The sequence below is a fragment of the Penicilliopsis zonata genome (genome assembly GCF_001890105.1).
Source record: "Penicilliopsis zonata CBS 506.65 unplaced genomic scaffold ASPZOscaffold_1, whole genome shotgun sequence".
Lineage (NCBI taxonomy): Eukaryota > Fungi > Ascomycota > Eurotiomycetes > Eurotiales > Aspergillaceae > Penicilliopsis > Penicilliopsis zonata.
The window spans coordinates 2,268,573-2,291,064 of record NW_019208911.1 but is presented as its reverse complement, the minus strand read 5'-3'; the positions used below and the strand labels follow the sequence as shown (position 1 = coordinate 2,291,064).

The 22,492-nt window shown below is 52.7% G+C and overlaps 8 protein-coding genes across 8 annotated transcripts; 3 read left to right on the top strand and 5 right to left on the bottom strand.

Annotated features, from left to right (window-relative positions):
* Positions 1-40: 40 nt before the first annotated feature.
* On the bottom strand, positions 41-3,758 carry ASPZODRAFT_127402 (hypothetical protein). The gene is made up of 9 exons (XM_022721738.1): positions 3,612-3,758; positions 3,464-3,511; positions 3,102-3,400; positions 2,909-3,036; positions 2,459-2,826; positions 1,901-2,397; positions 1,671-1,846; positions 1,039-1,602; positions 41-973 (listed from the first exon to the last, which is right to left on the bottom strand). The coding sequence occupies exons 3-9, from the start codon at positions 3,294-3,296 to the stop codon at positions 235-237; spliced, it is 2,667 nt and encodes an 888-aa protein (XP_022585849.1). The 5' UTR covers positions 3,297-3,400; positions 3,464-3,511; positions 3,612-3,758; the 3' UTR covers positions 41-234.
* Positions 3,759-3,989: 231 nt separating this feature from the next.
* ASPZODRAFT_127401 (hypothetical protein) lies at positions 3,990-4,997 on the bottom strand. Its single transcript, XM_022721737.1, has 4 exons — positions 4,915-4,997; positions 4,776-4,849; positions 4,656-4,709; positions 3,990-4,579 (listed from the first exon to the last, which is right to left on the bottom strand). Exons 1-4 carry the CDS (start codon positions 4,963-4,965, stop codon positions 4,441-4,443), a joined length of 318 nt encoding a protein of 105 aa, XP_022585848.1. The 5' UTR covers positions 4,966-4,997; the 3' UTR covers positions 3,990-4,440.
* Positions 4,998-5,165: 168 nt separating this feature from the next.
* On the top strand, positions 5,166-6,305 carry ASPZODRAFT_127400 (hypothetical protein). Its single transcript, XM_022721736.1, has 5 exons — positions 5,166-5,240; positions 5,309-5,330; positions 5,398-5,465; positions 5,535-6,169; positions 6,254-6,305. Exons 1-4 carry the CDS (start codon positions 5,236-5,238, stop codon positions 6,007-6,009), a joined length of 570 nt encoding a protein of 189 aa, XP_022585847.1. The 5' UTR covers positions 5,166-5,235; the 3' UTR covers positions 6,010-6,169; positions 6,254-6,305.
* A 243-nt stretch (positions 6,306-6,548) lies between these two features.
* On the top strand, positions 6,549-7,676 carry ASPZODRAFT_138439 (hypothetical protein; the record flags this gene model as incomplete). The annotated part of the gene is made up of 1 exon (XM_022724456.1): positions 6,549-7,676. One exon carries the CDS (start codon positions 6,549-6,551, stop codon positions 7,674-7,676), a length of 1,128 nt encoding a protein of 375 aa, XP_022585846.1.
* A 1,479-nt stretch (positions 7,677-9,155) lies between these two features.
* Positions 9,156-11,012, bottom strand: ASPZODRAFT_138438 (hypothetical protein; the record flags this gene model as incomplete). The annotated part of the gene is made up of 3 exons (XM_022724455.1): positions 9,156-10,023; positions 10,222-10,871; positions 10,998-11,012. The coding sequence occupies 3 exons, from the start codon at positions 11,010-11,012 to the stop codon at positions 9,156-9,158; spliced, it is 1,533 nt and encodes a 510-aa protein (XP_022585845.1).
* Positions 11,013-12,075: 1,063 nt separating this feature from the next.
* On the bottom strand, positions 12,076-13,781 carry ASPZODRAFT_138437 (hypothetical protein; the record flags this gene model as incomplete). Its single annotated transcript, XM_022724454.1, has 5 exons — positions 12,076-12,084; positions 12,302-12,318; positions 12,462-12,563; positions 12,956-13,662; positions 13,732-13,781. 5 exons carry the CDS (start codon positions 13,779-13,781, stop codon positions 12,076-12,078), a joined length of 885 nt encoding a protein of 294 aa, XP_022585844.1.
* Positions 13,782-14,125: 344 nt separating this feature from the next.
* ASPZODRAFT_362402 (hypothetical protein) lies at positions 14,126-16,870 on the bottom strand. Its single transcript, XM_022728278.1, has 2 exons — positions 16,859-16,870; positions 14,126-16,741 (listed from the first exon to the last, which is right to left on the bottom strand). Exon 2 carries the CDS (start codon positions 16,534-16,536, stop codon positions 14,338-14,340), a length of 2,199 nt encoding a protein of 732 aa, XP_022585843.1. The 5' UTR covers positions 16,537-16,741; positions 16,859-16,870; the 3' UTR covers positions 14,126-14,337.
* Positions 16,871-18,685: 1,815 nt separating this feature from the next.
* ASPZODRAFT_156239 (hypothetical protein) lies at positions 18,686-22,283 on the top strand. Its single transcript, XM_022726256.1, has 2 exons — positions 18,686-19,817; positions 19,880-22,283. Exons 1-2 carry the CDS (start codon positions 19,005-19,007, stop codon positions 21,848-21,850), a joined length of 2,784 nt encoding a protein of 927 aa, XP_022585842.1. The 5' UTR covers positions 18,686-19,004; the 3' UTR covers positions 21,851-22,283.
* The last annotated feature ends 209 nt before the right edge of the window (positions 22,284-22,492 follow it).

Genomic DNA, 22,492 nt, shown 5'->3' with positions numbered 1-22,492 from the left:
TGGTATGTCCATATGACCATAACTAAGGCCAGCAAAAAAGTTACAATGTGAGGTGAGAGCCCATTTTCGACCGAGAAAAGACGCATTGTATCCCATAAGAAGTGGAGAGAGCCTTTTTTTTCTCTTGGCCTCGCGTGCCATCCTATGACTCCATACCGTTTCGCCAAATTAGAGGTCCGATTCTAGTTCGTCATTATCTTTTTCTGCATAGACTGTCTTTCTTTGCCGGAAAGTTCACGATCCAGCGTGCCCCCCCGAGTCTAGCCCGGTATCAAAAATTGGGAAGTGCGATGACATGTCGGCCCAATCCCATTCAATGGTCATAGGCATCTGCCATAGATCCTGGGGCACAAATGGTTGTTGAAATTGTGGGATATTGGCGACCGGACTGGTAGTTGTTGGGAGTGACGAGGGGTCAGTGAAGGGCACCTGCCCTAGATTTGAGGGACCGAGTATGTCTGCAAAGTCGCGTCCAAGTCCTGACATCGCCTGGAGATCACTGGGGAGGTTTCCGGGAAGAGAGGTGGGAGCCTGCACCGCTGGATTAGATACGAAGGGTGTCGGTTGTTTTTCGTTATTTATTCCATTAGACTGGTCGGAGAAGGGTGGTATAGAGACAGATGCGGCTGAAGGCCCCTCAGCTCGCTTGGCTGACAAGGGAGTACTAGCTTGAACATCCGGCGTGTTCATTTCATAATTCGAGTCATCTTCTGGTGCTGCTTTGCGTTTCTTCCTGGAGTGCGAGTCTTTCTCGGCTTTGTCCAGAACCACCCTAGCGATCCTCTCAAACTCGCCACACAGACCAAGCATGCGCTTGATGCTGCTGTTCGATTCGTCAGAGACCAGAGTTGAAAGGAAATTGACCACAACATTCATAAGCTTGACATCAGAGCGCGCCCGAGCATCGTTTGGATTCTGAAGGATATTTGCGAAAAGGGTGACAAGGGCTGAAACCGGGTAGTAGAGGATCAACCTGTCATCCGACGTCAGTAGTCCGTCCAATAACATATGAGAAATGTTTGGGCTGAATGTGCTTACCAAACACAAGCAAAGTCGCCCTGGGGGATGTATTTAATTAGATTGATGGATGCCCGGGCGGCCGTGACACAAAGGACCGCAGAAAGGAAAACCCTGGGATTTAGGGGCCTGGCATTCAATCCTTGGATTGCATAATTGGATAAGCGGCTTGTCCAGTACCCATGGTGGACAGACATCCGGTGGATAGTAGTCAAACAGTTGTAGTAGGCAAAATGCACGACCGCGACATGTAATATCAAAGGCGTGTGGGTTGCTTTGATGTCATACTCGGGGCGGAAATCCAGAGGGATGCTATCCTTCCATTCTTCAAGTTCTCTGTCGAGTTCCCCGATTGTGTTTAGAAGCTCGCCATCTGATTGTTTTGATGCTCGTGCCGAATAAAGCCGTTTATACACGTTGCTTTCGATGATAGCAAATCGGCAAAGGGATCTGAAAAGATTAAACTTGCTTTTCCCGTCCGAAAGAGGCACATTCCCGATATTATCCGGCGGGTCTTCACTTGGAAGCTCGACATTCATATCATCATCATCTTGCACAGGTGGTCGACCGGAACGGAGACAGATACTGGAAGGAAGGATTGACGTTAGAAATGCAAAGGATTCTGGTGGATCTATAAGCTGAAAATGACTCACTCCTTGTCAAGAAGATATGCAATCCAGAAGACTCGTTTTCGCTGTTCGACTTCCACTGGATTTAAGCCAAAACTGGAACCACGCTTGTGAAGACCAATGCTGTGAGAAAGCCGAATTGCTGCCGCCACTAAAAAGAAAGCGGGTTGAGGATTTGGGGTTCCTTGAAGGAAAAGTGACTGTAAAGGTGTCAGTCTTTCTAGGTTCTATCAATCTCTAGAATAAGGACGTACCATTCCCAGAAGCGCTTGTACGCTCAGAAGATCTGTATTCCTCATTGTGAGCTCCGTCAAAACACCCATGGCGTTCTTCAAGTAAAGCCAAGCCCTTTTGTCTTCTTCCTGTGGCACCAAATTACTCATGACGCGAAGTCTGTGTGCAATGGCAAGGACCACATTGATGCTTGCCCACCAGCCGGAGCCTTCATATGGATCTCGGGAGTATTGGCGTTCTGCCAGGTGCATAAATGTCGGCTCGTGAAACAGGGGGAACATGCAGTTGAAATTCTCAAAAAAATCCCGGAACAGCGAGAATGCTTCCTCTTTGGGAGGAAGTGGTTTAAAAACTCGCCGAGCAAATATGTCACTGAAGATCTCAGGCTTCCAGTACATCCATTTGTTGTCATCGACGTAGGCTGAAGAGACCATATCCTGAAATGAGGAGTCACCGGTCTTTTCGTTGACCCACTGGATACCTTTGGGGGAGAAAATGGAGAACCCGGAGGAGGATCCTATTTCCAGGGTTAGCGGTCACCTCGCAGTGACCAAACAATAGCTGAAGGGTAGCCATACCAATATACCGAGTCTCTCCGCAGTTGTTTGTTACCAGAGAGCACATCATATCCGAGAGTGCCTCGACTTCGGTTTCGGACTCCTTAGAAGCCTCAGGGGACGTGTCACTCGTGTGAGGGCTTGGTTGAGAATCCATGCGCGGAGTTGATTGGCGGGATGTGGAGGTTTGTTGGGAGAGAGATACGCTGGGTGGTTGGTTCATGAGTTTTGTGGAATTCAGTCCATTGACGAACGATCTGTCTGCCAGGCGTTTCTCCAGCATGCCCAGGTCTGTCTTCCCACCGTCATCCTCCGACAGAAGTCCTGACAGCCGCAGCAAAGACTCCATGCGCCCTAGTCGATTCTCGAGTCCCTCGATGTATTTGGCACTAATCAAGGCGAAATCAGCACGGAACCACATCTCCAAACATCACTAGAGCCACCCATGTGTATATTTCTATACCCACATACCCTTTGGGAGGATTCCGCTTCTTCTCGACCTGAGTAAAGACGCAGTCGGTCTTGTAGTTGCTACAATGCGAACATTTCGGCATCTTCCCATCGCACTTGATCTTCTTTTTTCGGCACATATCGCATGCCTGCGCAAAACGCACTGATCAGTCACCGAGACGTAAAATCCGGGATCACGAAATGCTATCCTCACCCTAGCGATTCTTCTTCTTTTCGCATCGTTGATATCGTCGTTAATTCCCATCGTTGAATCATCCTGATATGTCTGCATGACAGAAGTCACAGGAGAACCGTCGTGATTGTACCCTGCGAACAGGTGCGATTGTCGGTTCATCAGCATGGGCATATCGAAGCCCATGCCATCAGCGCCCTCCCCTAATCCATCCATGGCTGTCACAAGCCGCAATGCAGTGTCTTTCAAAAAAACGACTCTCCTATCGCAGTGGGGGGGAAGTGGCGGAGGGGGAATTCACGTTTCGGCGGCGGGGCTAACTATCGACAGATTAGAGAGGAATGCGCAAGCCAGAGCTGTTGGCCAGGATTCAAGAATATTACTTTATTCAAACAAAACGCTTAGAGGAAGTTGAATGGCACAGCCGATGTCTGCTTATGCGGGTCAGATCCAGGAGACCACCAAAGACCACCAAAGTCCATCAAAACCCGGGGCCGAGAAACGCATGTGGCGAGGGCCGTCTTTACTCACCCCGAAAATAGCGTATTTAAACAGGGGAATGCAACGCAGGCAGTCATCGGCCACGAGGTGATACAGACTCCAACAGCGACGTGTGAAGAAAATGAGTAATACGGTTGCCTTCAGTTCCTTCGTTTCTACTTTGCCCGGAGACGGCGATAAGACGGAAGGCCTTTTAAGCCCCGAAACCCGTAGCGGTCGAGTTTCGTCCGTCCCCGACTGGGCCTGACGTCGTGCGAAAGCTTGGTCGGGAATACGAGAAATACGACTCTAGGTCACGTGAGGATTAAGAGTCAACGACTCAAGCCGCAATTGACTCAATACTCGATGGCTGCCATTACGGTAGTTACACAGGAGTGTCGCTGCTAGAAGAACATCACTAGTGCCAATTATCGTCTAATGAAGGAAGACTGACTGTTTGTACTGCTAAGAATTGGGCGGTATACTATATCGACGTGTCGGATAGAACAAAGCAGCAAGTGATACAGTGGCACAGAGACTAATAGGTGATTGAAACTCATTGAAGGAGGGACATAATGTGTACTCGGGTTAGGCAATGGATATCGCCAAAGCTGATAACTTGTCAAATATATGGAGTTGTTATAGTTATATTGTGAACGAGCGAAAATCAAGAGTGGGGATGTCGTAGGACAAGTATCTTCAGAACACGCAAGATAGTAGAACATCCTCGGGGGAACCAAACCAACCAACGCCACGCTATGCGCCAAAAGAACCTCTCTTATACATACATGATACACTGGTATCCATCGTCATTCCCCGTCAACCTGACGCTCTCACCGTCAGACTGACCGCAGAGACGACCTCGCCGACGGTGGAAAATCTAGGTTTGCTTGTCAAGGAACTCCTTCGCCTCGTTGATCTTGGTCGCCAGGTACGGGCTTCCACCGCGATCCGGATGGTTGAGCAGCATCATTTGACGGTGCTTCTTGCGGACCTTGTCCTTGGTAAGGGTTCGCTCGCTGTATTAGAAAGAAAAGCCTCTGTTAGAACTATGGCATCCATTAATTCACCGAGAATGAATCGAGAAAAACATACGGAAGCTCGAGGATCAATGCTGCTTCACGACGAGTCATGCGGGGTTCGAAGCCTCTGAATCAGAAAGTATCGTCAGCCAAATGTCTCCAAGTAATAAAAGGTAATCATCGTTTAACGAACCCTTTGTAGTACGCCTTGCCCACAGCATTCACACCCCCCTGGTAACGACGAAGGGCAACATAGCCGGCTCGACCCTGGAGAAACGATCCATTGTCAATCACAACCCGATATTGGCGATAGAATATGAAGTCGCACGCACCAGAAACGCGGCTGTAGCAGCCCCCAATCCGATCACAAAGGCAGAAGCCATAATGTAACACTGAGATTCAACTTTAGGAGCGAGAAAAGCCGGTTTTTCTTCCTTGATTCAGGGGATTAATTTCGGACACTGCTGGCGGGAACATCAACTTCCAAAGAAAATCAGAGTGGCGCGATTCCAAATCTGGACTAGCGGCTGGGTTCTCCACACGTCGGCGTCGGGAAAAGTTTTTGATATCAGTAAAAAGAACTGAGGAACAACAGCCACCCTTCAAGACCCCGTCGATACCCAGACCAAGCGGGTTAGAGAAGATCTGTAACCATGAGGTGAGTGGAGAGTCCACTGGAATTGTGATAACCGGTGGGAATTTTTTAGTAACTGATGTGCTATGCAGAGTCGAGACGTGCCATTTTTGCGTATGCACCACCACCGCCCTGATAAGGAGTTTTCCATTTGGTCTTCCATGCTGAAAGATTTTCTTAGAGCCGACCGGTCTACCCGTCCAAGGGGATCACCTTCAACCGACTTGATGGTCGTTCATTCCGGTTCTGGTACGTTCCCCTCCCCATTTGTTGCTGGGTTGGATTTATGGTTTCGCAAGGCTAAGTCAAGATACGCAGTCGTTCGAAATGCCATGCCAGCTTCAAGGCCCGCAGACAACCACGCAAGCTCAAGTGGACTAAGACGCATCGCGCCATGCGTGGCAAGGAGATGATTGTCGACTCGTCCCTCGTGCTGTCCCAGTTCGCGAAGAAGAGAAACGTCCCCGTCAAGTACGACCGCAACCTTGTGGCCGCAACCCTCAACGCGATGGAGAGAGTGGAGGAGATCAGACAACGCCGTGAGCGTGTTTTCACCAAGCGCAGATTGGCCGGCAAGGTTGCTCGGGACCGCAAGCGCGAGGAGGACCGCAAGGTGGTTGCCGAGGGCGAACATCTTATTCGCAAGGAGCTGCGCGAGAGAGAGGAAGGCCAGCCGTTGGTTGCCGACCAAAAGGTTGCTGCCCCGGTGCTCGGCGAGAGGAAGCACCAACAAAAGAGGAAGACAAGACTGCTGGTGGATGGCGGCACCCAGGAGGAGATGGATGTCGACTAAAGGGTGCCTTTTTTTTTGGATCTTTTCTTACTATCATTCGTGCAGATTCTTTGTTTACTTGTCGCATGTTATCCACGGCCACTGGATGGAGTTTGGTTTAATTTTCTAGTCCCCTTACACATGAAACAGAGTAATGACTGATATCTTCCATATGAATAAAGTCAGTTTATGTTTCATCTTCTAGCACTGATTGCAGTGGATTTCGAGTCTAGTCCAGGCTGATGGCTCAATTGCTTAACCATAGTGCATATGAGCCCAGTCGAGGGGCTGGTTGACTGATCCTAGTGAATATGCCGGTCAAGCGAGGACTTGATTGACCCCGAGTCTACCTATCAAGCCAACAAGCACATCTCTCACTTGTCTACTCCTTCTCCTCCTCTCCTCAAAAATTTATCATGTTCTCCTCTCTTCTTCTTCTTCTTCTTCTTCTCACCAACAGACAGATCTCGATCGTCAACCGCTTTCCAGCTCCAGCATCTAGTTTTTAAATATCTTTCCGAGCTCAAGCCTTCCTTCTCCTTTCTTCACCACCATCAAAGATGCTTTTCCCATTAGTTGGGCTCCTCCTTTCTTCTTTCGCTCTCTGGGGCACATGGATCCACGTGCCTGGAATCATGGAGACCTCAGAGGGGTTCGTGGGGACACTGTCCCACGCCATGCAGACGACGAACCTGGCGAAGGGTGTCCACGAGCTGGTGGAGGCCTTTTCCACATACACTCTCCCTTGGCACGAGGAAGCAGTGTATGTCCCGGCCGTCGTTCAAAGCGGTTGCGAGGACCGCGTGGATTATCCGACCCGCACAGAACCGACGATACTCAGCGAGGATGACCCGCTGTGGGAGGAGGCCGAAGAGTCGTCTCCGGATGGCCCTTCGGCATTTTTGTCGCCCGAATCGCTCTGTGTCGCCTTAATCGTTGCCTGGGGGCCCGTGGCCTTCATCCAGTTCCTCTGGGGGGGCTTTGCCCGCTCTGATGCTTCCACACTGGAAGGACCGTTCGAGGCGCCGTTGGAAGGGTTGTTTTTGCAGGACGTACCCAAGGCAGCCTACTGCCTTGTGGCCAATGGAGCTCCATCGCTGTATGAAGTGATGGATGCCCTGGTCAACAGGAAGAACAGCCCGTCAGACAAAAACAACCACTCCTGTTCCTCCGAGGCCATCGACGTTCCTTCCGCCGGTTCTGAGCTGATCGCGGTCTTGTGGCGAGCGCAACAGGTTTCTTCGAGTAACGTGACTCTTCTGCGTGCAGTGGGAGACGCCCTTACTCGCCTGGAGCGCCGGCAAGTTCTCGCGTTCGACTCTCACGAGCTAGACTCTCGCATCATCCAAGAGGCCGAAGACACGGACCACCCCAATGGCGGGGTGGACAACCTCACGACTCCGGCCCCGGACGCGGCCGACGTAACCGACTGCGCTGTACCGCGTCTCTCTCGGCAGTATGCACTCGTGGTGCGTCGCCCGGAGAACCTGGACCCGTTCCTAGTCCTTCGGTGTGCGTTCGCGCTGCTTGAAAGCTGGCAGAGACAGACGGTGGGACACGAAGCCGGAGCAGACGCCGCGTCCACCCCGGCTCAAGGTGGTGGTACAGGCAGCGGACCGAAGCGACGGAATCGACCAAGCCAAGCCAAACGAAGGCGCCGTGCAAAGATGGCCCTGGTGGACAGATAGAACGGGCTGATCGCCCGTTCCGAGCCGACAACCGGTGTTTCTTCTGTTTGTGTCGTTTCTACCTCGAGTCAGGCCTCCCACCACACCCCGGGTATGGGCAAAACGTGTCCTCATCCGCCTTCCACCCCGGTTACTGGGGTATTAAAAAATTTGTCGTCTTAGAAAACTGTCAGTACGGGCCCGGCCGTGCCTCCCGACGGGACCAATGGTTGGTGACGTTATGAAGAGATGGGGGGATGATATGTAACGAAAGATCCACGATTCGGTCGCCGGGGAGTGTCAGAGACGGATTCCAGAGAGCAAGCGATTGGCAATGGAGGCGGGGGTTGAGTTGACATTACATTTGATACATCGGTATCGACATCGCCCCTTGAACACAAGCAAATCGAGCAACCGAGGATACCATCACCACGGCTACAGGCTTCCGCTCTAGCTACTTCTTCCCATAGGCCTACTACAGCCAAGTGGTTGCGTCTGCCAGGTTCATTGATACCAGAGTCAACAAGGCAACAGTAATGAATAATGGCTACCGGCGATTGCAAAGTCCAGATCACCGAACGATACCCTATGCCGGCCTCGCGAACTGATGAGCATATCTACGACTGAATCTGCCTGTGATGCAGTTTCCTGCTCAGATTCACAAAGTCAGATAAGAGCTACTCCAGATCCTTACTCGACACATCTTCGAATCGAGGATCGAAGCGATCCACATGACACTCGAAATCATCTAAACTATTCACACCCTAGAGGGAAGACCCGGTAAGATAGTTCTCTTGCAAACTTGATCTAGTTGGCTAATAGCCCGAACCAGCCAGGACAGTCAAGATGGACCAATGGAATTTCATAGATGGAGGTTGAGTTTGGGTAGACCTTGGGCTCAAAGACGAGGACCATTACAGACAATACATGGTTTCTGTCGAGGTTACCTTGGGAGGAGTGGATGGTATTCATGACTACTTCTTCAAGTGATATATCAGTATACTCTACTTCCATCTACTTATCAACATGTGTGAAGTATGTAGTAATTATATCAGCGAGGCTAGGACCACAAGATACACTGCCTTCGCAGAGAAAGAAGAACAAAGGAGAATGTAGGAACAAATGAAGGAACTGTTCAACGGAGACTGTTCAAGACAATAGGTTGAATGGGTTGGTACAAATGGATATTCCAATCGCAATACAAGGTTCGATACATGTTCCAAGCGGTGCATCTGAATGCCCACACGGCTTCCCAAGGCCCGTGCAAAGGGGGAAAAAAGAAAAGAAAAGAAAAGGAACTGGTTAGATTTGTCCTCTATTTCCCGAGCACAGCGGCAGGTAATAAGAAATACAAATGCAAAGTGAAAGCTGGGGTAGAAAAAAAATTCGCTCAGGCTCGTACATTTCGTTAGAGGGGGGGAGAAGGGAAGGGGGAGATGGTCGACCACGCTTTCGAGGAGTAATATATATATATATATATATATATAGGTATAAATAAGATTACTCCTCCATTCGGCCAAAGACTCCGTCGTCGTCGTCGTCCACCGAGACAGTCGGGCGGCTGCCAAAGTCAACATCGTTGTTACGACGGTGCCTGGATTCGCGATCGCCGTCTCCCATGCGAACTTCTCGCTCGTCCGATACCTTGTACGAGAGGGAGGGGTTGAATGAGACCCCAAAAATGTTAGGCGTGGTGGCGGATCCCATGAAGGGAGAAGAAAGTCCATTATCCATTGATGCTGCCGCTGCCGTTGCCGAGTGGTCCAGACTGCTGTGACGACTGCCTTGTGAGTCCAGGAATCGCGCGGGCAGCGGAGGCACAGGGGGCACATCGGGCGACATGGGCACGGGGCCGGTGCGCGGGGTGCCGAAATTGCACAGGCCAATGGCGGCGGCCAGATCAGCCTCGTCCTCGTCCGGCAGTTTTGTATCGGCGGTGGAGGGCCGAGTGTCGATGCTCGACTGGCGGAAATGGGAGGAGAAGGCGGGGGAGTGGAGTGGGGCGCTGCCGTTGAAAGAACTCGAGGGGATGGATTGGTAGGAGCGCGAGTAGCCCGAGATATTGCTGACGCTGAAGCGTTTGGGGCCCGCAGCGGGCACGCCGGACATGTCCCAATCGGCTTGGTCTTCGTCAGCCTCCTCCATAGGCGGCGGGGTGGTTTCGGTGGAACTGAGGCCATCGCGGATCTCGGACGAGGCACCGGGAGAAGGGGAGGAGGTTTCAGAGTCAGCCTCGAGGCTTTCTTCGGCGGAGACGGGGTCGATATTCATGTTGACCAGGACGGTGGCCGCCTCCAGCAGCTGAACTTGCTGGTGTTTGGAAATCAGTAGCTTTGAGGTGATCGCCCATGCCGGATCATGTTCCCACCTAAGTGTGTCCAACAAATAAAAACGTCAACCGGCCGGTCACGACGAAGTTATGGTGGGAGAAAGGGGAGAGAGGGGGGGGGAAGAGATAGGGAATGATGAAAGTGGAATGAGGAACGGGGAGGACCACGACGGCGACCTGTACAGAGCCGACATGGCGCAACGCTCCTGATCGACGGCAGAGGGGGAGGATACACACATATGCTTGGACAAGCAACTGCCATGCTTATACCCTTTCCCGCAACGGTCGCAACGCAGTTCAGGGATGGTACGCTTGCCGTCACTCTTGATGAGGGGAGAGCCCTCACTGGCGCGACGATTGCGGTTTTTGGTGCTGATGAGCTTGCCACTGTCGTCAATCAACGTACTTGCAACGTCGGAGTTTGGCGATGGCCTGCGGTCAACAGTGGCAGCAGCAGCGGCAGCAGAAGCGGCAGCTGTACGTGGTTGTTGTTGTTGGTGTTGTTGTTGGTGGTGGTGGTGGTGGTGGTTGTAGTGGTTGTAGTGATCATGCTCTGGGCTCTGGTTATTCAGACTTCGCGAGAGAAAGGAGGACCCCGCGGCCAGAGCGGAGGGGGCTCCGAGAGAGGTAGACTCGAGGCCCTTGCGATTGGCAAATGTTCTGCGTTGGGAGGAGGCCATGGGGATGGCGCCGGACTCGTCCTTAAGGGTGGCAACGGCTGCGGCTGCGGCATTGGCGGCCGCAGTGATGGTGACACTCTTCCGTCGGGTGACGCGGTGGTTCGAGTTGGCGGCTCCAAGCGAGATCGAGTGCGAGTGATGTCGGGGATGGTGGTTCTGGCGGACGGGGAGGCCTGTCTGGGGCAGTGGCCGGGACATGGACAATTCCTACAGAAATCCATTGAGTCAGTCATGAGATACATCAGGCACAAGGGGGGGGGGCGCAATTAAGTGGGTGGGGGACAGCAGAACCCGACAATTCTCAAAGACATTCAAGGGGGTAAATCAACAGACCTTAAAGGACGCCATGGTTGCAGAACCAGCTTGATTCAAGACTTCCAGAGGAAAAAAAAAAAAAAAAAAAAAGAGGAAGAGAGAGAGAGAGAGAGAGAGATGTGTGTGGGTGGTGTGTCTGATGATGGTGGTGGAAATCCAGCGGGTAAGGTGAGAGGGTTCGGGGGCGGCGGCTAACAGCCCCGAGAGGGTTTGACTGGCGGATACAGTGGGCACTGGGCACTGGGCACAGCGATTCAAGTTAAGGGAGAAGCACGCCCCAGGCCAAGTCAGCGAACAGGCTAATTGAAAGATGTTGGTAGCCCCGAAAAAAAAGATTTAACAGAGAGAGAGGAGAGAGAGAGACAGAGATAGAGGAGGAATAACTCTAGTGGCAGTCTGAGAGTGAGGGGAAAGGCAGCCGGCTAGCGAACCAGGAGCATGCTCAAAATAGCTCGGCCTGATGGGAATTTTGCGGGGGCGCTGAGGTCGAGGCGTCGCCTGCGGGGCGGGAGGAACAATGATGGCAATGGTAGAAGACGGCTGAAGAGGTGGTTCCTGGATGGAATGCTGACGGCGTGCAGAAGAGAGAGTAGCTAGCGAAGCGCTGGGACAGAACGTTGACAAGAGGCGAAACTTGCCTCCGGGGGTGCCTTTCTCAGGGCAGTTCTGGCGTTCCTGACTAAGAAGGCCACGGGGCAGGACAGATACACCTGGTCAGCTGGTCCACTCGAGGACAGGGACAGCGCCTACCAGTGATTACTAGGTACTACATACCTACGCATACTACATAATACTACATAGTACTCCGTACTAGGAAAAGCGAAGTGCTATACAGGATAAATTATTATAGATCTATTATAATAGTTTACAGAGCAGTATTGATTTCATAATAATTATTGTACATTGATCGATCGTATCTCTAGTTATCCTGATTATCAACCAAGTCCACACTTATCGCATGGTCCAGACCGGCCCCGCTGATACCGCTAGTATTGTCTAGTAATACCTGTATTGTCATGCAATGCGATAACAAAAATCACGCAATAAGATTGAGTTAGTACTTTTATAATTTATACCTAGGTATATAAGGTATCATCTAGAAGAACTAAATTTATATATATATAAATATATATATATATATAAGTATTAATATATATTACAGCTAGTATAACTATAGTAATCTTAAAGGTGCTCTACAGTCTAGGTAGGTACTTTTAAATCCTTTGTTGTACTATTGTGGACCATGACATCATTCTGGATTCTGGCTCCTGAGCGGCTGGAAAAGAGTTGAGCGAAACCGGGATTGATGGAGACAAACTTACAAAGACGCACTCATCATCTGTAATACACTAAGTACAAAGCACTACATAGTAATCTACTAAGAGGTAGTGCTGCCTCCCTAAAGTACCTTACTAGTTACATAGTAACTAACTAACTACCTTATACCTTACTTACCTACCTTAGCTAATAACTACTAGGTACCTGGGTAATAGTTAACTAAGGTCTTCCCGTCAGCCATGGTTGGTTTATCAGGAACGATCGACGAGTCTAGGAGAGGCACCAAGGCACATGCTGAGGTCTGAGCTACAATTAGTACTTGTACTTGCTATAATTGATTCTCTTCAATCGCATATTTCTTACATCAAACCATCTCGGGCATTGTATTCGGTCGGCAGACTCACAGACTATTCTAGATAACTACTAACTAGCTGCCTACTCATCTTTTCTGCCTACTCTGTACTCTATCTTGTGCACCTGTCTACATGCTACACCCACCCTCGCTAAGCTAAGGTGATTATTCTTGATAAGAAAGCAGATACTAGTTATCTCATAGTTGACTTGAGCACTGATCACCTCCCAATGGCAGTCGATATAAAATGATCAATTTTTCATTTGTACTGCTCTCAGCAATATCCCAACCAAACTACCTACCCACTGGGGTATCTATTCTCTCTTGAAACAAACGGTACACACACCCTGACCTTCTTGCCCCCCAAACCGGAAACGAGGATACGCAACCCGCCCAAAGACAGAAAACAGAGGCGTCTCGCCTGCATCAGCATCGGTATTGACACCCGTGAACCATTTAATCAACTCCTCCTCCGTCCAGTTACAGCTCGTGACAACCAAAAACCCGCCGCGACGCACCAACCCAGACGTGAGCAAGGGGTACAGCTCACACACGCGTTTTCCGGCCCGTACCTCCTCGCAGAGCGAGATGGCATCGAAAGTCCCCTTGTCGAGCACTATATCGAACCCACCCTCCACAAACCAGGGGGGGTGTTCGGAAGAAGAAGAAGAAGAAGAAGAAGGAGAAGAAGAGAGAAGATCAAACTCCTCGAATCGGATGTTCTTGTCCGCATGTAATTGGCGTGCCAGCATGACGCTCTGCGCAGAGTAATCCACCCCAACCATCGTGCCGGAGAAATGTTTGCGGAGTAGAGCGAGCATGCTCCCGTTGCCCGTCCCGAGATCGAGAACCGTAGCCGTACTGTTGCTCGAGAGAGGGAATCCCGTCGAGGTCAAATACCCCATTACTTTCTCCGGGGCGCGGTGCTCTGAGAACCATGAGGTGCCGAGATCGTCGTCGAAGGAGTCGTCCGAGTCGGAATCCGAGTCTCCATGCTCGTCTTCGTGCTCACATTTTAAATGAGAGAGGGATCGTTCGTAGAACGATTCCCAGCTTTGTCAAGTCGTTAGCAATCCTCATCTCATCCCCCATCACACATACACTAGATTTGTTGTTTCTTACTATTCTTTTGTGCCCAGTTCGCTGGGGGAAAGGTGCGTTGGGTGTGTCATGGTTGAAAATTTGGTCTCCAACAAGTTCCCGTAGATTCTTAACCCCGCACTCCACTCGATGGACACTACTTCTACTACTACTTCTACTACTACTTCTACTACTACCACAAAGTAGATACTACTTCTACACATTGTGCATTTAGATACAGTGTATCATTAGGGTATAGCATACATGCCTCGTCTGACGCATGAAGACAACAAAGTAAGAGAAAAAAGAATGTAGTATTACAGGCAGGCCGTAGCCGTTTTGGGCCCCAGACGCCGCAATTGCAGGCAGAACATCAGGCCATGGTGGAATCAAAAGTGAAAAAAATGAACGACTGCAAAGCCCGCTTTGGTCATGATTCATAGAATGGAAGGTCGAGACGAGGTCATCGATGGAAGAGGTTTCGGTCCATGGAGGGACTCGAAAGAGGGTAGGTAATAAATGATGAAAAAGAGAAAAAGAAAAAAAAGAATCAAAGACGATCCAACTCTGGTCGAGGTGAGTGAAGGAATGTAGATAAGACATGTGCCGTGCACAACCCCGGCTGGTATAATCATACAAAAAAACCAGCTACAGGAATTCATCAATGTTTCTCATGATCAATCGCTCCATCGCCGCCGGCGGTGATCGCGGATCGGCGGCCTGCGAAGCGAACCCAAGCGGCGGTTCAGCAGGTCTCACGGCCATCAACCCGCCGAGCAAGGAGCGCGACTGATTGATCGATGGGGCCAGGAAGCCAGTCGTCCGGGGGGAGAAGAGCGGCGGCGACGGTACCGGAGGAGCTTCCGACTCGAGAGTATCCCTTCGAGACGGGGAACGGGTGGCCTCGGGACGGCCGGGCTCGCTCTCGTTCCCTTCCCCAAAGTCGCGTCCAGGGTGCATTCGCTGTCGTAGAGGTAAAGGTCGGGGAGACAGGCTGCGTTTCTGGGAGGAGGACTTGGAGAATCCCAAACTCTGCGCAGATGGAGGGGCAGATGGATCGAAGAACGGCGTAGACAGAGAGCTGGTGGAGGAGGTGTGTGAGAAGATGATCGACGAGTCTCGCTGGCTCTCCGTATCTTCTGAGAAGCGCGTAGGACTGAGAAGCATAGATTTGGGGGGAAGAGAAGAGGGAGGCGAAGGCGGTGTCTCCGTCATCTCCGCCATCTCCGACAAGGCCTCCGCCGATGATGAAGAACGGGTCAATCGTAACCGAAAGTCGGTCAGTTGATAGATAAGACTCATGTTTGGTCCCACCCAGCGACTGCGGGCCTTGACGATCCCGTACATGGCATTGAAGTCCAGGTGGCGGTTCTTGTACAGACCGTAGGCGATGACCAGGGAGGCGGAGCGGCTGGCACCAAGTTGACAATGTATCAGAACCTTCTTTCTCTGCGCGAGCCGGGAATCAATGAGTTCACACAACGAATGCAGATCCTCGAGGATTTCGGAATTGTGGTCCCATCCCACATGGAAGTACTCGGGCGTTGTCGGCGACGAGTGGTCATTGGTAACTACTGGACTCTTCGGGTCCAGGTACTCCATGGCGGACTGGAACGACGTCTGCGACTGCGCTGTGGGAGGTTCCGACAGTGCAGGAGACGAGACACTCCGCCAAGTGCTGACCACCGTATCACTCTTCTTCTGGCCACCAAACGGGTTGACCACTTCCTTGGCCACATTGATCACAACGTCAAACGCGGCGGCCTCTGCCCGAGTGGGCTCCAGGTACAGATACAACCCTTCGTCGTAGATGAGGATCGGCCCGTCAGGATAGCCACGTTCATTTTTCCGACTGGACTCGCGCGAATCCAGATGATCGTCTTCTTCATCAAGCTCGTGAAGAATCTCGCCGCCGCCGCCGGCGGCACCGGCACCGGCACCAGCACCAACACTAGCATTAGCACCACCTACAACGCTACCGGCTATAGAATTCTCGTCGGAGACCGAAGGTAACGTGGAAAAGCTATCCACAGAGGTTGCCGATGGGCGACGCGCGCCATGGTGCGTCATGGGTCGAGGTAGCTGCATACCGCCCCGAGGAGCAAAGGAAGGGGAGAAGACAGAGACCAGGGACGGTGAGGATTCGGTATGACGTAGGAACTGGTGACTATCGCCGGGGGTGGGCGGCACCACCTCGAGGATATTGCTGGAGAACGGGCGGTCCAGGCCCGGGGTGCGAATGGTTAGGTTGGCGGGCCGCCGACGGGCGGGCTTGGCCGTCTGTAGGAGGGTAGGCGAAGGGGGAGCGGACATATGATGATGCAAGCTGCCTGTTTCGACGATCGAGGCGGTGGCAATGGCGGGCCGCGACGGCGATGGAGCGGGCATGCGTAGCGACAGATTCTTGAGGTTGCGCGCGCGCCGGCCAGGGGAGTCGGCCCGTTTCGAGGTGGTGGTAGACGGGAGTGCCAATGACGCGTCGGCCGACGACCGTCTCACGGAATCGACCGACGCCGACGGTGGCACGAACTTGGGATACGAAGGGGGCATGGCGGAAGGGGATTCGGGAGAGGAGCCAGGAGTAATGTCGGCGAGCAGAGGGGAATCAAAGGTGGAGACGGTGGTAGTAGGCGAGGACTCAGTAGACTCGGAGGTGATGGAGGAGACACTCTCGCGATGGACAAAACGACGGAAGCGCCTCGACGATTTGGCAGGGCCCTGCCGCTGAAGATGATGGTGACGGTCCCCCTCGGAATCGGCGTAGGTCAAGGCTCGCCCAGCACCAAAGACCGACATAAATGACGGGAAGGAGTCCGACAGGGACGGGGGACTGGTTTGTACTGGCATGGCGGACCGGAACCCTGAAGCCGAGCGACGTTTGGAAGGGGAGGCCCTTTCCAGCTCGTCGGGAGGGACGGACAAGTAGGTGGGCGTAAAAGAGACAGAACAGTAGCTATGAAGATCGCATTCGTACCGAGACCGACCGGGGACGGGTGGCGATGGTGGTGAGGATGGTGGTGAGGGTGGTGCACTTGCTACCTGCGCAAATGGCCTTGAAATTGTCAGTCCGATTGCATGAGAGTCTATCAAATGGAATAAACAAGCAAAAGAAAAGAAAAGGAAAGGAAAGGGAAAAAAAAAAAAAAGGGATTCTTGAAATGCGACGAACGAGAAGGGAGGTCCAAGTCGGCACGACGCGGCAAGACATACCCAAGGAACCAGGAATTCAACCACGACGATCAATCACAGCACGAGAAAGACCGTCCACGAGAATTTAGATGAAATATAATAGCCGCCGCCGTCCAAGGGCAGCGAGGGGGAATTGGGGGGAGGGGGAAAAGATCTGGGATAGCCGCCCGTGCTCGTGATTGAGCGAAGGACAGTCGTTCCTCCGGGGAATGACCACACCAGCGATATGGGAAGGGAAGGAGGGGAGAAGCTCCGTTGGCGATGACAGCAGAAGAAGGGAGAGAAGAACCGACGGAGGACGCAAGGTAAGGACAGGAAGAAGGCACCAGACAAGGCTCACGGAAAAAAACCTGTGTCGAAACCGACCGCAGCGAAAACGAAGGGAGGGGAGGGGTTGGGGTGGAGGGAAGCGCGGAAGGGGGCTTGTTTCAGCTGTCGACAGGCACAACGACTCTCTCTCTCTCTCTCTCTGTATGTGTTTTTCTGTCTTTGTGTTTTTCAGTAGAAACTTTTGCTGTTTGCCTCTCCGAGTCCTCTTTCTCGCCTCCTCGACAAGCAAGAAGAACTCCAGGAGACTCCCTGGGTCAGGATCTGTCTCGCAGAATCTCGCAGCCCGGGCGCGCGGTGGGCACGATCGGAGCCAACTGGGGGCCAAAGCAGGGCCTATATTTAGCCAGCGGCAGGCGATATGTGCATCACGGCGCCTACGAGGGCAAATCAACGGGCAGCAGTGGGTTCCTCTGGCCTCTGGAGCTGGGAGGAGGCTCTGGAAAAGAACAGGAAAGGAAGGGAACTGTTCTTGGGATTGTTGGGAGGGGGGAGCAGCAGGTATGTAGTAGGTAGGTATTGGTAATGGTGAGCAGTGTTGATCCCTCCACACACAAGCGAGATCGAACAGGACAGGGCCAAGGATGAGTACCAAGTAATGTAATAATCAAAAGGAGAAGTAATGCAAATAATAATAATCATCATCATGCTAGCTCTGGAAGGAGTTCCCACCTTTTCAACCGCTCCTTGACCTGCGTCGTGACGCATCCCAACTCGTTCCTCATCGTCGTCAAGAAAAAAAGAAAGAAAAAAAAAAGGGAACAGAAAAGGAAAAGAAAAGATAGCCACAAGTGTCAATACAGATTTAAACGATCATTTTTTCCCCTAAAACTTATGGACCAGCTGGATACTAAATAGTCAATAGACACTGCCAAACTACACTCCATGATGCGACACAGCAGATCTACCGCTCCATCTCAAACTGAAACAATCGACGCTCCAACGCGTTGCGCCTGAAACACCCGCTGCGGGTCACGTGTCTCGCTTATGGTGGCGATGGAGGGAGAAGGACAGGAACAGGGACAGGACAGGACAGGATGTTAATTAACCAGAAGGGAGCTACGGAGTAGCTGAAGCTTTAGCTGCTCTGGTGAGGGCAATCTTGTAGGAGCTAGGTGTCCACCTGCACCCGGACTCCGGAGGATTAGTTTCAGCTCGTGGATAAGGGACTTGATGATCGGTCGGTCTGAGCTTATGGAGATGAAGCTGAAGCTAAGCTGAAGCTGAAGCTGAAGCACGGAGTCTTAATACTGCTATTATCCTACAGAATTCGAATTCAGGGTGGAGGTATAATTGCTGATACTATCAGGGTCTGTCGGGTGCCTGAATGCCTCAATAATACCTATGTGCCTGGCGGAGTATTACTGCGAGTTATACGCAGGAGTTATTTATGTAGTTATGTCGCACACTGAATAACTAGCCATAACTACTCCATAGTTGACACTTGATTATATTAAACAGAACAACTTGACTAGCAGGTAAGAATAAACAACTTCAGGTTAGAATATTAAATAGCAGATTATCATTACTACTTGAAATTCTTGCGCTGTAGCACTGACCACGCAATTTCCCACTTTCTCCCACAGCTAAGAGCTCTCTTCTTCCCCGTCGCCAAAAATGCCCATTTCCACCCCGACCAGATCCCAGCTGCTGGTCTCGATCCGTCAGACGACTCTAGGGCCCAGGTTCGCTTCCTTCGACTCCCATTTTCTTCCGTTCTGTCGGGCGTGTGCCCCCCTCCAGCGATCGCTGTGATTGTGCCACCCTGGACAGCCGCTGCACCTGAGGTCACCGTGCAGATGCAACCAGCCCTCCTCTCCTCGCCCTCGTCCTCGTCGAGGAGGAGCAGTCTGTCTGGTCTTCGCTCCCGACGACGAACAGAGTCTGCCGCCGCCGCCAGTCCCGGCAGTAGGACCTCCTCCTATCTGCCCGACGACGCTTCTCCGCACGCTGTGCTCGCTCGACGATCCATGGGCGCGCCCTCCCCGACGACAACCACCTTTTCCACGGCTGCCGCTGCTGTAACCGCCGCCGCCGCTGCTGCCACTCCCACGTCACGGCGACCCCTGAGTGCCTCCCACCTGTCCAACGTTGTGCTGGCGACCGACCGGCCCTCGACCTCGCCGCGATACAAAAGTCACCAGCGCCTGAGCCTGCTGGCCCTGGGTGCTGATTCCCGTGACCGCCATCCGCCGTTAGCGGCGCCCGACGACAACAACAACAACCTCAACGACAGCAACAATTCTAGCAACGAGAACCACGACCACGACCACGATTACGACCACCTTTACGACGGTAAGAACAAAAGCTCTGGCTTCACCACAACCCCTACTTCGATACGTACAAGAAAACGAGCCTACACAACGACCAGCGGGATCGCCGCGCTCGACGGACCTCCTGATGCCGCAAAGCAACTGCCCAGCCACCACCACCACCACCACCACCACCACAACGACGACCCCGGTGTGAAGAGCAAGATGTCGATGTCTGTCCCCTATGGCAGCGGCAGCCCGCGGGCCAATGATGGCAGCCGCACTGACGACGTGTTTTTGAACATCGCCCAGGCGGATTCCCAACGGCGCGACTCGCTTGGACGTTCTGAACTCCGGCGGGTGAGTCGTTTCTTCCCCCCTTCTTCCCCCCCGTCTGGGGAGCGCCCTTGCTGATGGAATAGTCTCGATTTGGATTTGCAGGTCAAAGCCTTCGGTCGCCCACCGCACGGAGCAGCAAGAAGGAAACCACCGCCTCTCCCGACCAGTTACGCTTCAGAAACTCGGCAGCGGCAGACACCGAGTCCCCCCTGTATGCCGCGACGGCGCCGATCTCATCGTCGGCGTCTGCTCATCCGCTCGGTGACGACCACTCTCATACGCGCTACTTTAATGGCGGCGGCTCCAGCTCGCGCTCGACGATCGGCCTGGGGCGCAGTCGCCTTGGTCGCACCAGTCCGGACTCCGCGTCGCCGGACTCGCCAGAGCAACTGCAACTGCCGCTAGGCATCGAGCGACGAGCTTCGTTGCATGAAAACCGCCTCTACCGCAATTCCACTCTCTCCACCATCCGCAGCAGCCGCCAGACATCGACTTCCGAGGCAACCGAGCGCGCAGTGCGCGCGACCGACCAGGACAACAAGTCCCGGCCGGACGGCACCGAGTCTACCCTCTCCACCACAGCCCCCTCAGTGTGGGATGAGCTGGATGATCTTAAATCGCGCATTAAGAAGCTTGAGCTGACGGGCAAATTGCCCCCCTCGTCCCAGGCGGCCATGTCCTCCATCTCTGGGGAACGGCCGCGCACTGCCACAACTACCGTCACCACTCTGTCCTCCTCACCCAAGACGGGAGGTCATAGTAAGACCGTCGTGACAACGGCGCCGACAGCGATGTCCGAAGAAGAAGCGCTTCAACAAGCCCATCCGTTGTTGCATGCAGCGCTGGCAAAGGCCAAGGGCGTCGTCCGCAGCGAGGTTTTCAACACTCTAGAAGCCACCGTGACAGATGCACTCAAATTATCATCGATGCTAGGTGGTAGCGCCCCCCTTTCAAGCAGTGTCTCGGTGGTGAACGGGTACAGTACATCTGAAAGACAGGCGCGGCGGAAAGCAGAGAGCCTCTGCCGTAGTCTAACAGAGCTCTGCCTCGCTCTATCTGAGGATCAGCCGCCAGTCACAGGTACTTCTACGAGCAGTGAAACACTTACAGCAACACAACCATCCCGTCGGGAATTTCTAGAAGCCGACTGCTTGACCCCCACACCACCCTCCTTCCAACGCGCGGCGAGCCATGAACCGGACGCGCGTCTGTACAGCAACCACCCTCCTCGCGTCTCCACCAGTCGGCTAGAGGTCCGCAGGGCGACGCTCGGGAATATCACCACAAACACGAGTCCCCGTCAGATGCAAGACACGAAGTCGGTCGCTGCTTCCCCGGCCCCGTCACGGCTAAGCCGTCTCTCTACCTCCCTCCGGACAAGACGCCTGCAGGCCTCCGAAGACGTCCGATCAGCAGCAGCAGGAGGAGGAGCAGTGTCTGGCTTACCCCGGGTATCGTCGTCGCATCGAACCTCCCGGGAGCTGTCTGAGCCGCCTGCGCCATCATCGTCTTCATTCTCATCCTCGTTGACCGCCGATCTGCAGACGCGACAAACCACCCAGACCTTCTCGCCGCGGATCCCGCCCCAGCAATCCCTGCCGCAGGTACCACAGCCGCCGCATACTCCGACGACGCAGCAGCAGCAGCCCAACAACCTACATTTACGACGGAGCTTCTTGGCCCAGCCGACGAATAACTATACCCCGTTCGCCTCGAGCCTCAACATCCAACCGGGCTCGCGCCGCTACGGCTTCACTCCGACAACTACCAGCAGCGGGTCCACAGACCCGGCCACTACTACTACTTCTACTACCCGTGGCGACGCCACGCCGGCCTTTTATACCACCACCACCGCTACCACCACAACGACCCCGGCACAACAATACCAGACGCGCATCATCGCGCCGTCGCACAAGCTCGCCACCAGCTACACGCCTATCCAGCCCTCCCGGGCCCGCGCAGACAGCTTCGGCGGCACGCGCCGCTTCGGCCTGCGAACACGGCCAGTCTCGACGATGGGGGAAGCCAAACCCCTTGACGACAGCATTGATTAAGTTTATTCTACCTTGGGCCTTATTTTTACCACATTATAACCTTCCTCCTCCTCCTCCTCCTCCTTCTTTTTCTTCTTTTATTCCCAAGTCCAGCGAGTTGTATTGCATGATTCCGATATGTCTGCATCCTGGTATTCGGCGTCTAGCATTCCCTGTCAATTGTCAATATTCCTCTATCCGCCAGCGTCTGTCTTATTGGTTTCTTTTTCTTTTCCCCCTCTTGTCTAATGACTGCATGCATAGATGACCTCGAAGAAGAAGAAAGAAAAAAGAATGCAATGCTGAACAGAACAGCCATCATGTCATATCAACCCTTTTTGGTACCCTGATTTGTACATAACTTATTCATACACAATTGTATGAATTCCTTTCTTGCATATCTAGATCTATTGTTATTAATGAATTGGAGTATATGTACTTATTTTTATAACCCCTTTTTTTTCTTTACATACTATTCATTTCTCTTTGTTTCTCCTACATCTACACAAGTTCACACTACAGCAGGTACTAAGTACTGTATTCAGATGATTCAGGTACATGTGGTCAAGTGAGGTTTGATAGATAGGATTTTGGAGAGATTTGGATCGAAGATGGAACAGTAAGGATGTTGCGCAGAGAAGGAGGCGGACGGACGGACGGGCG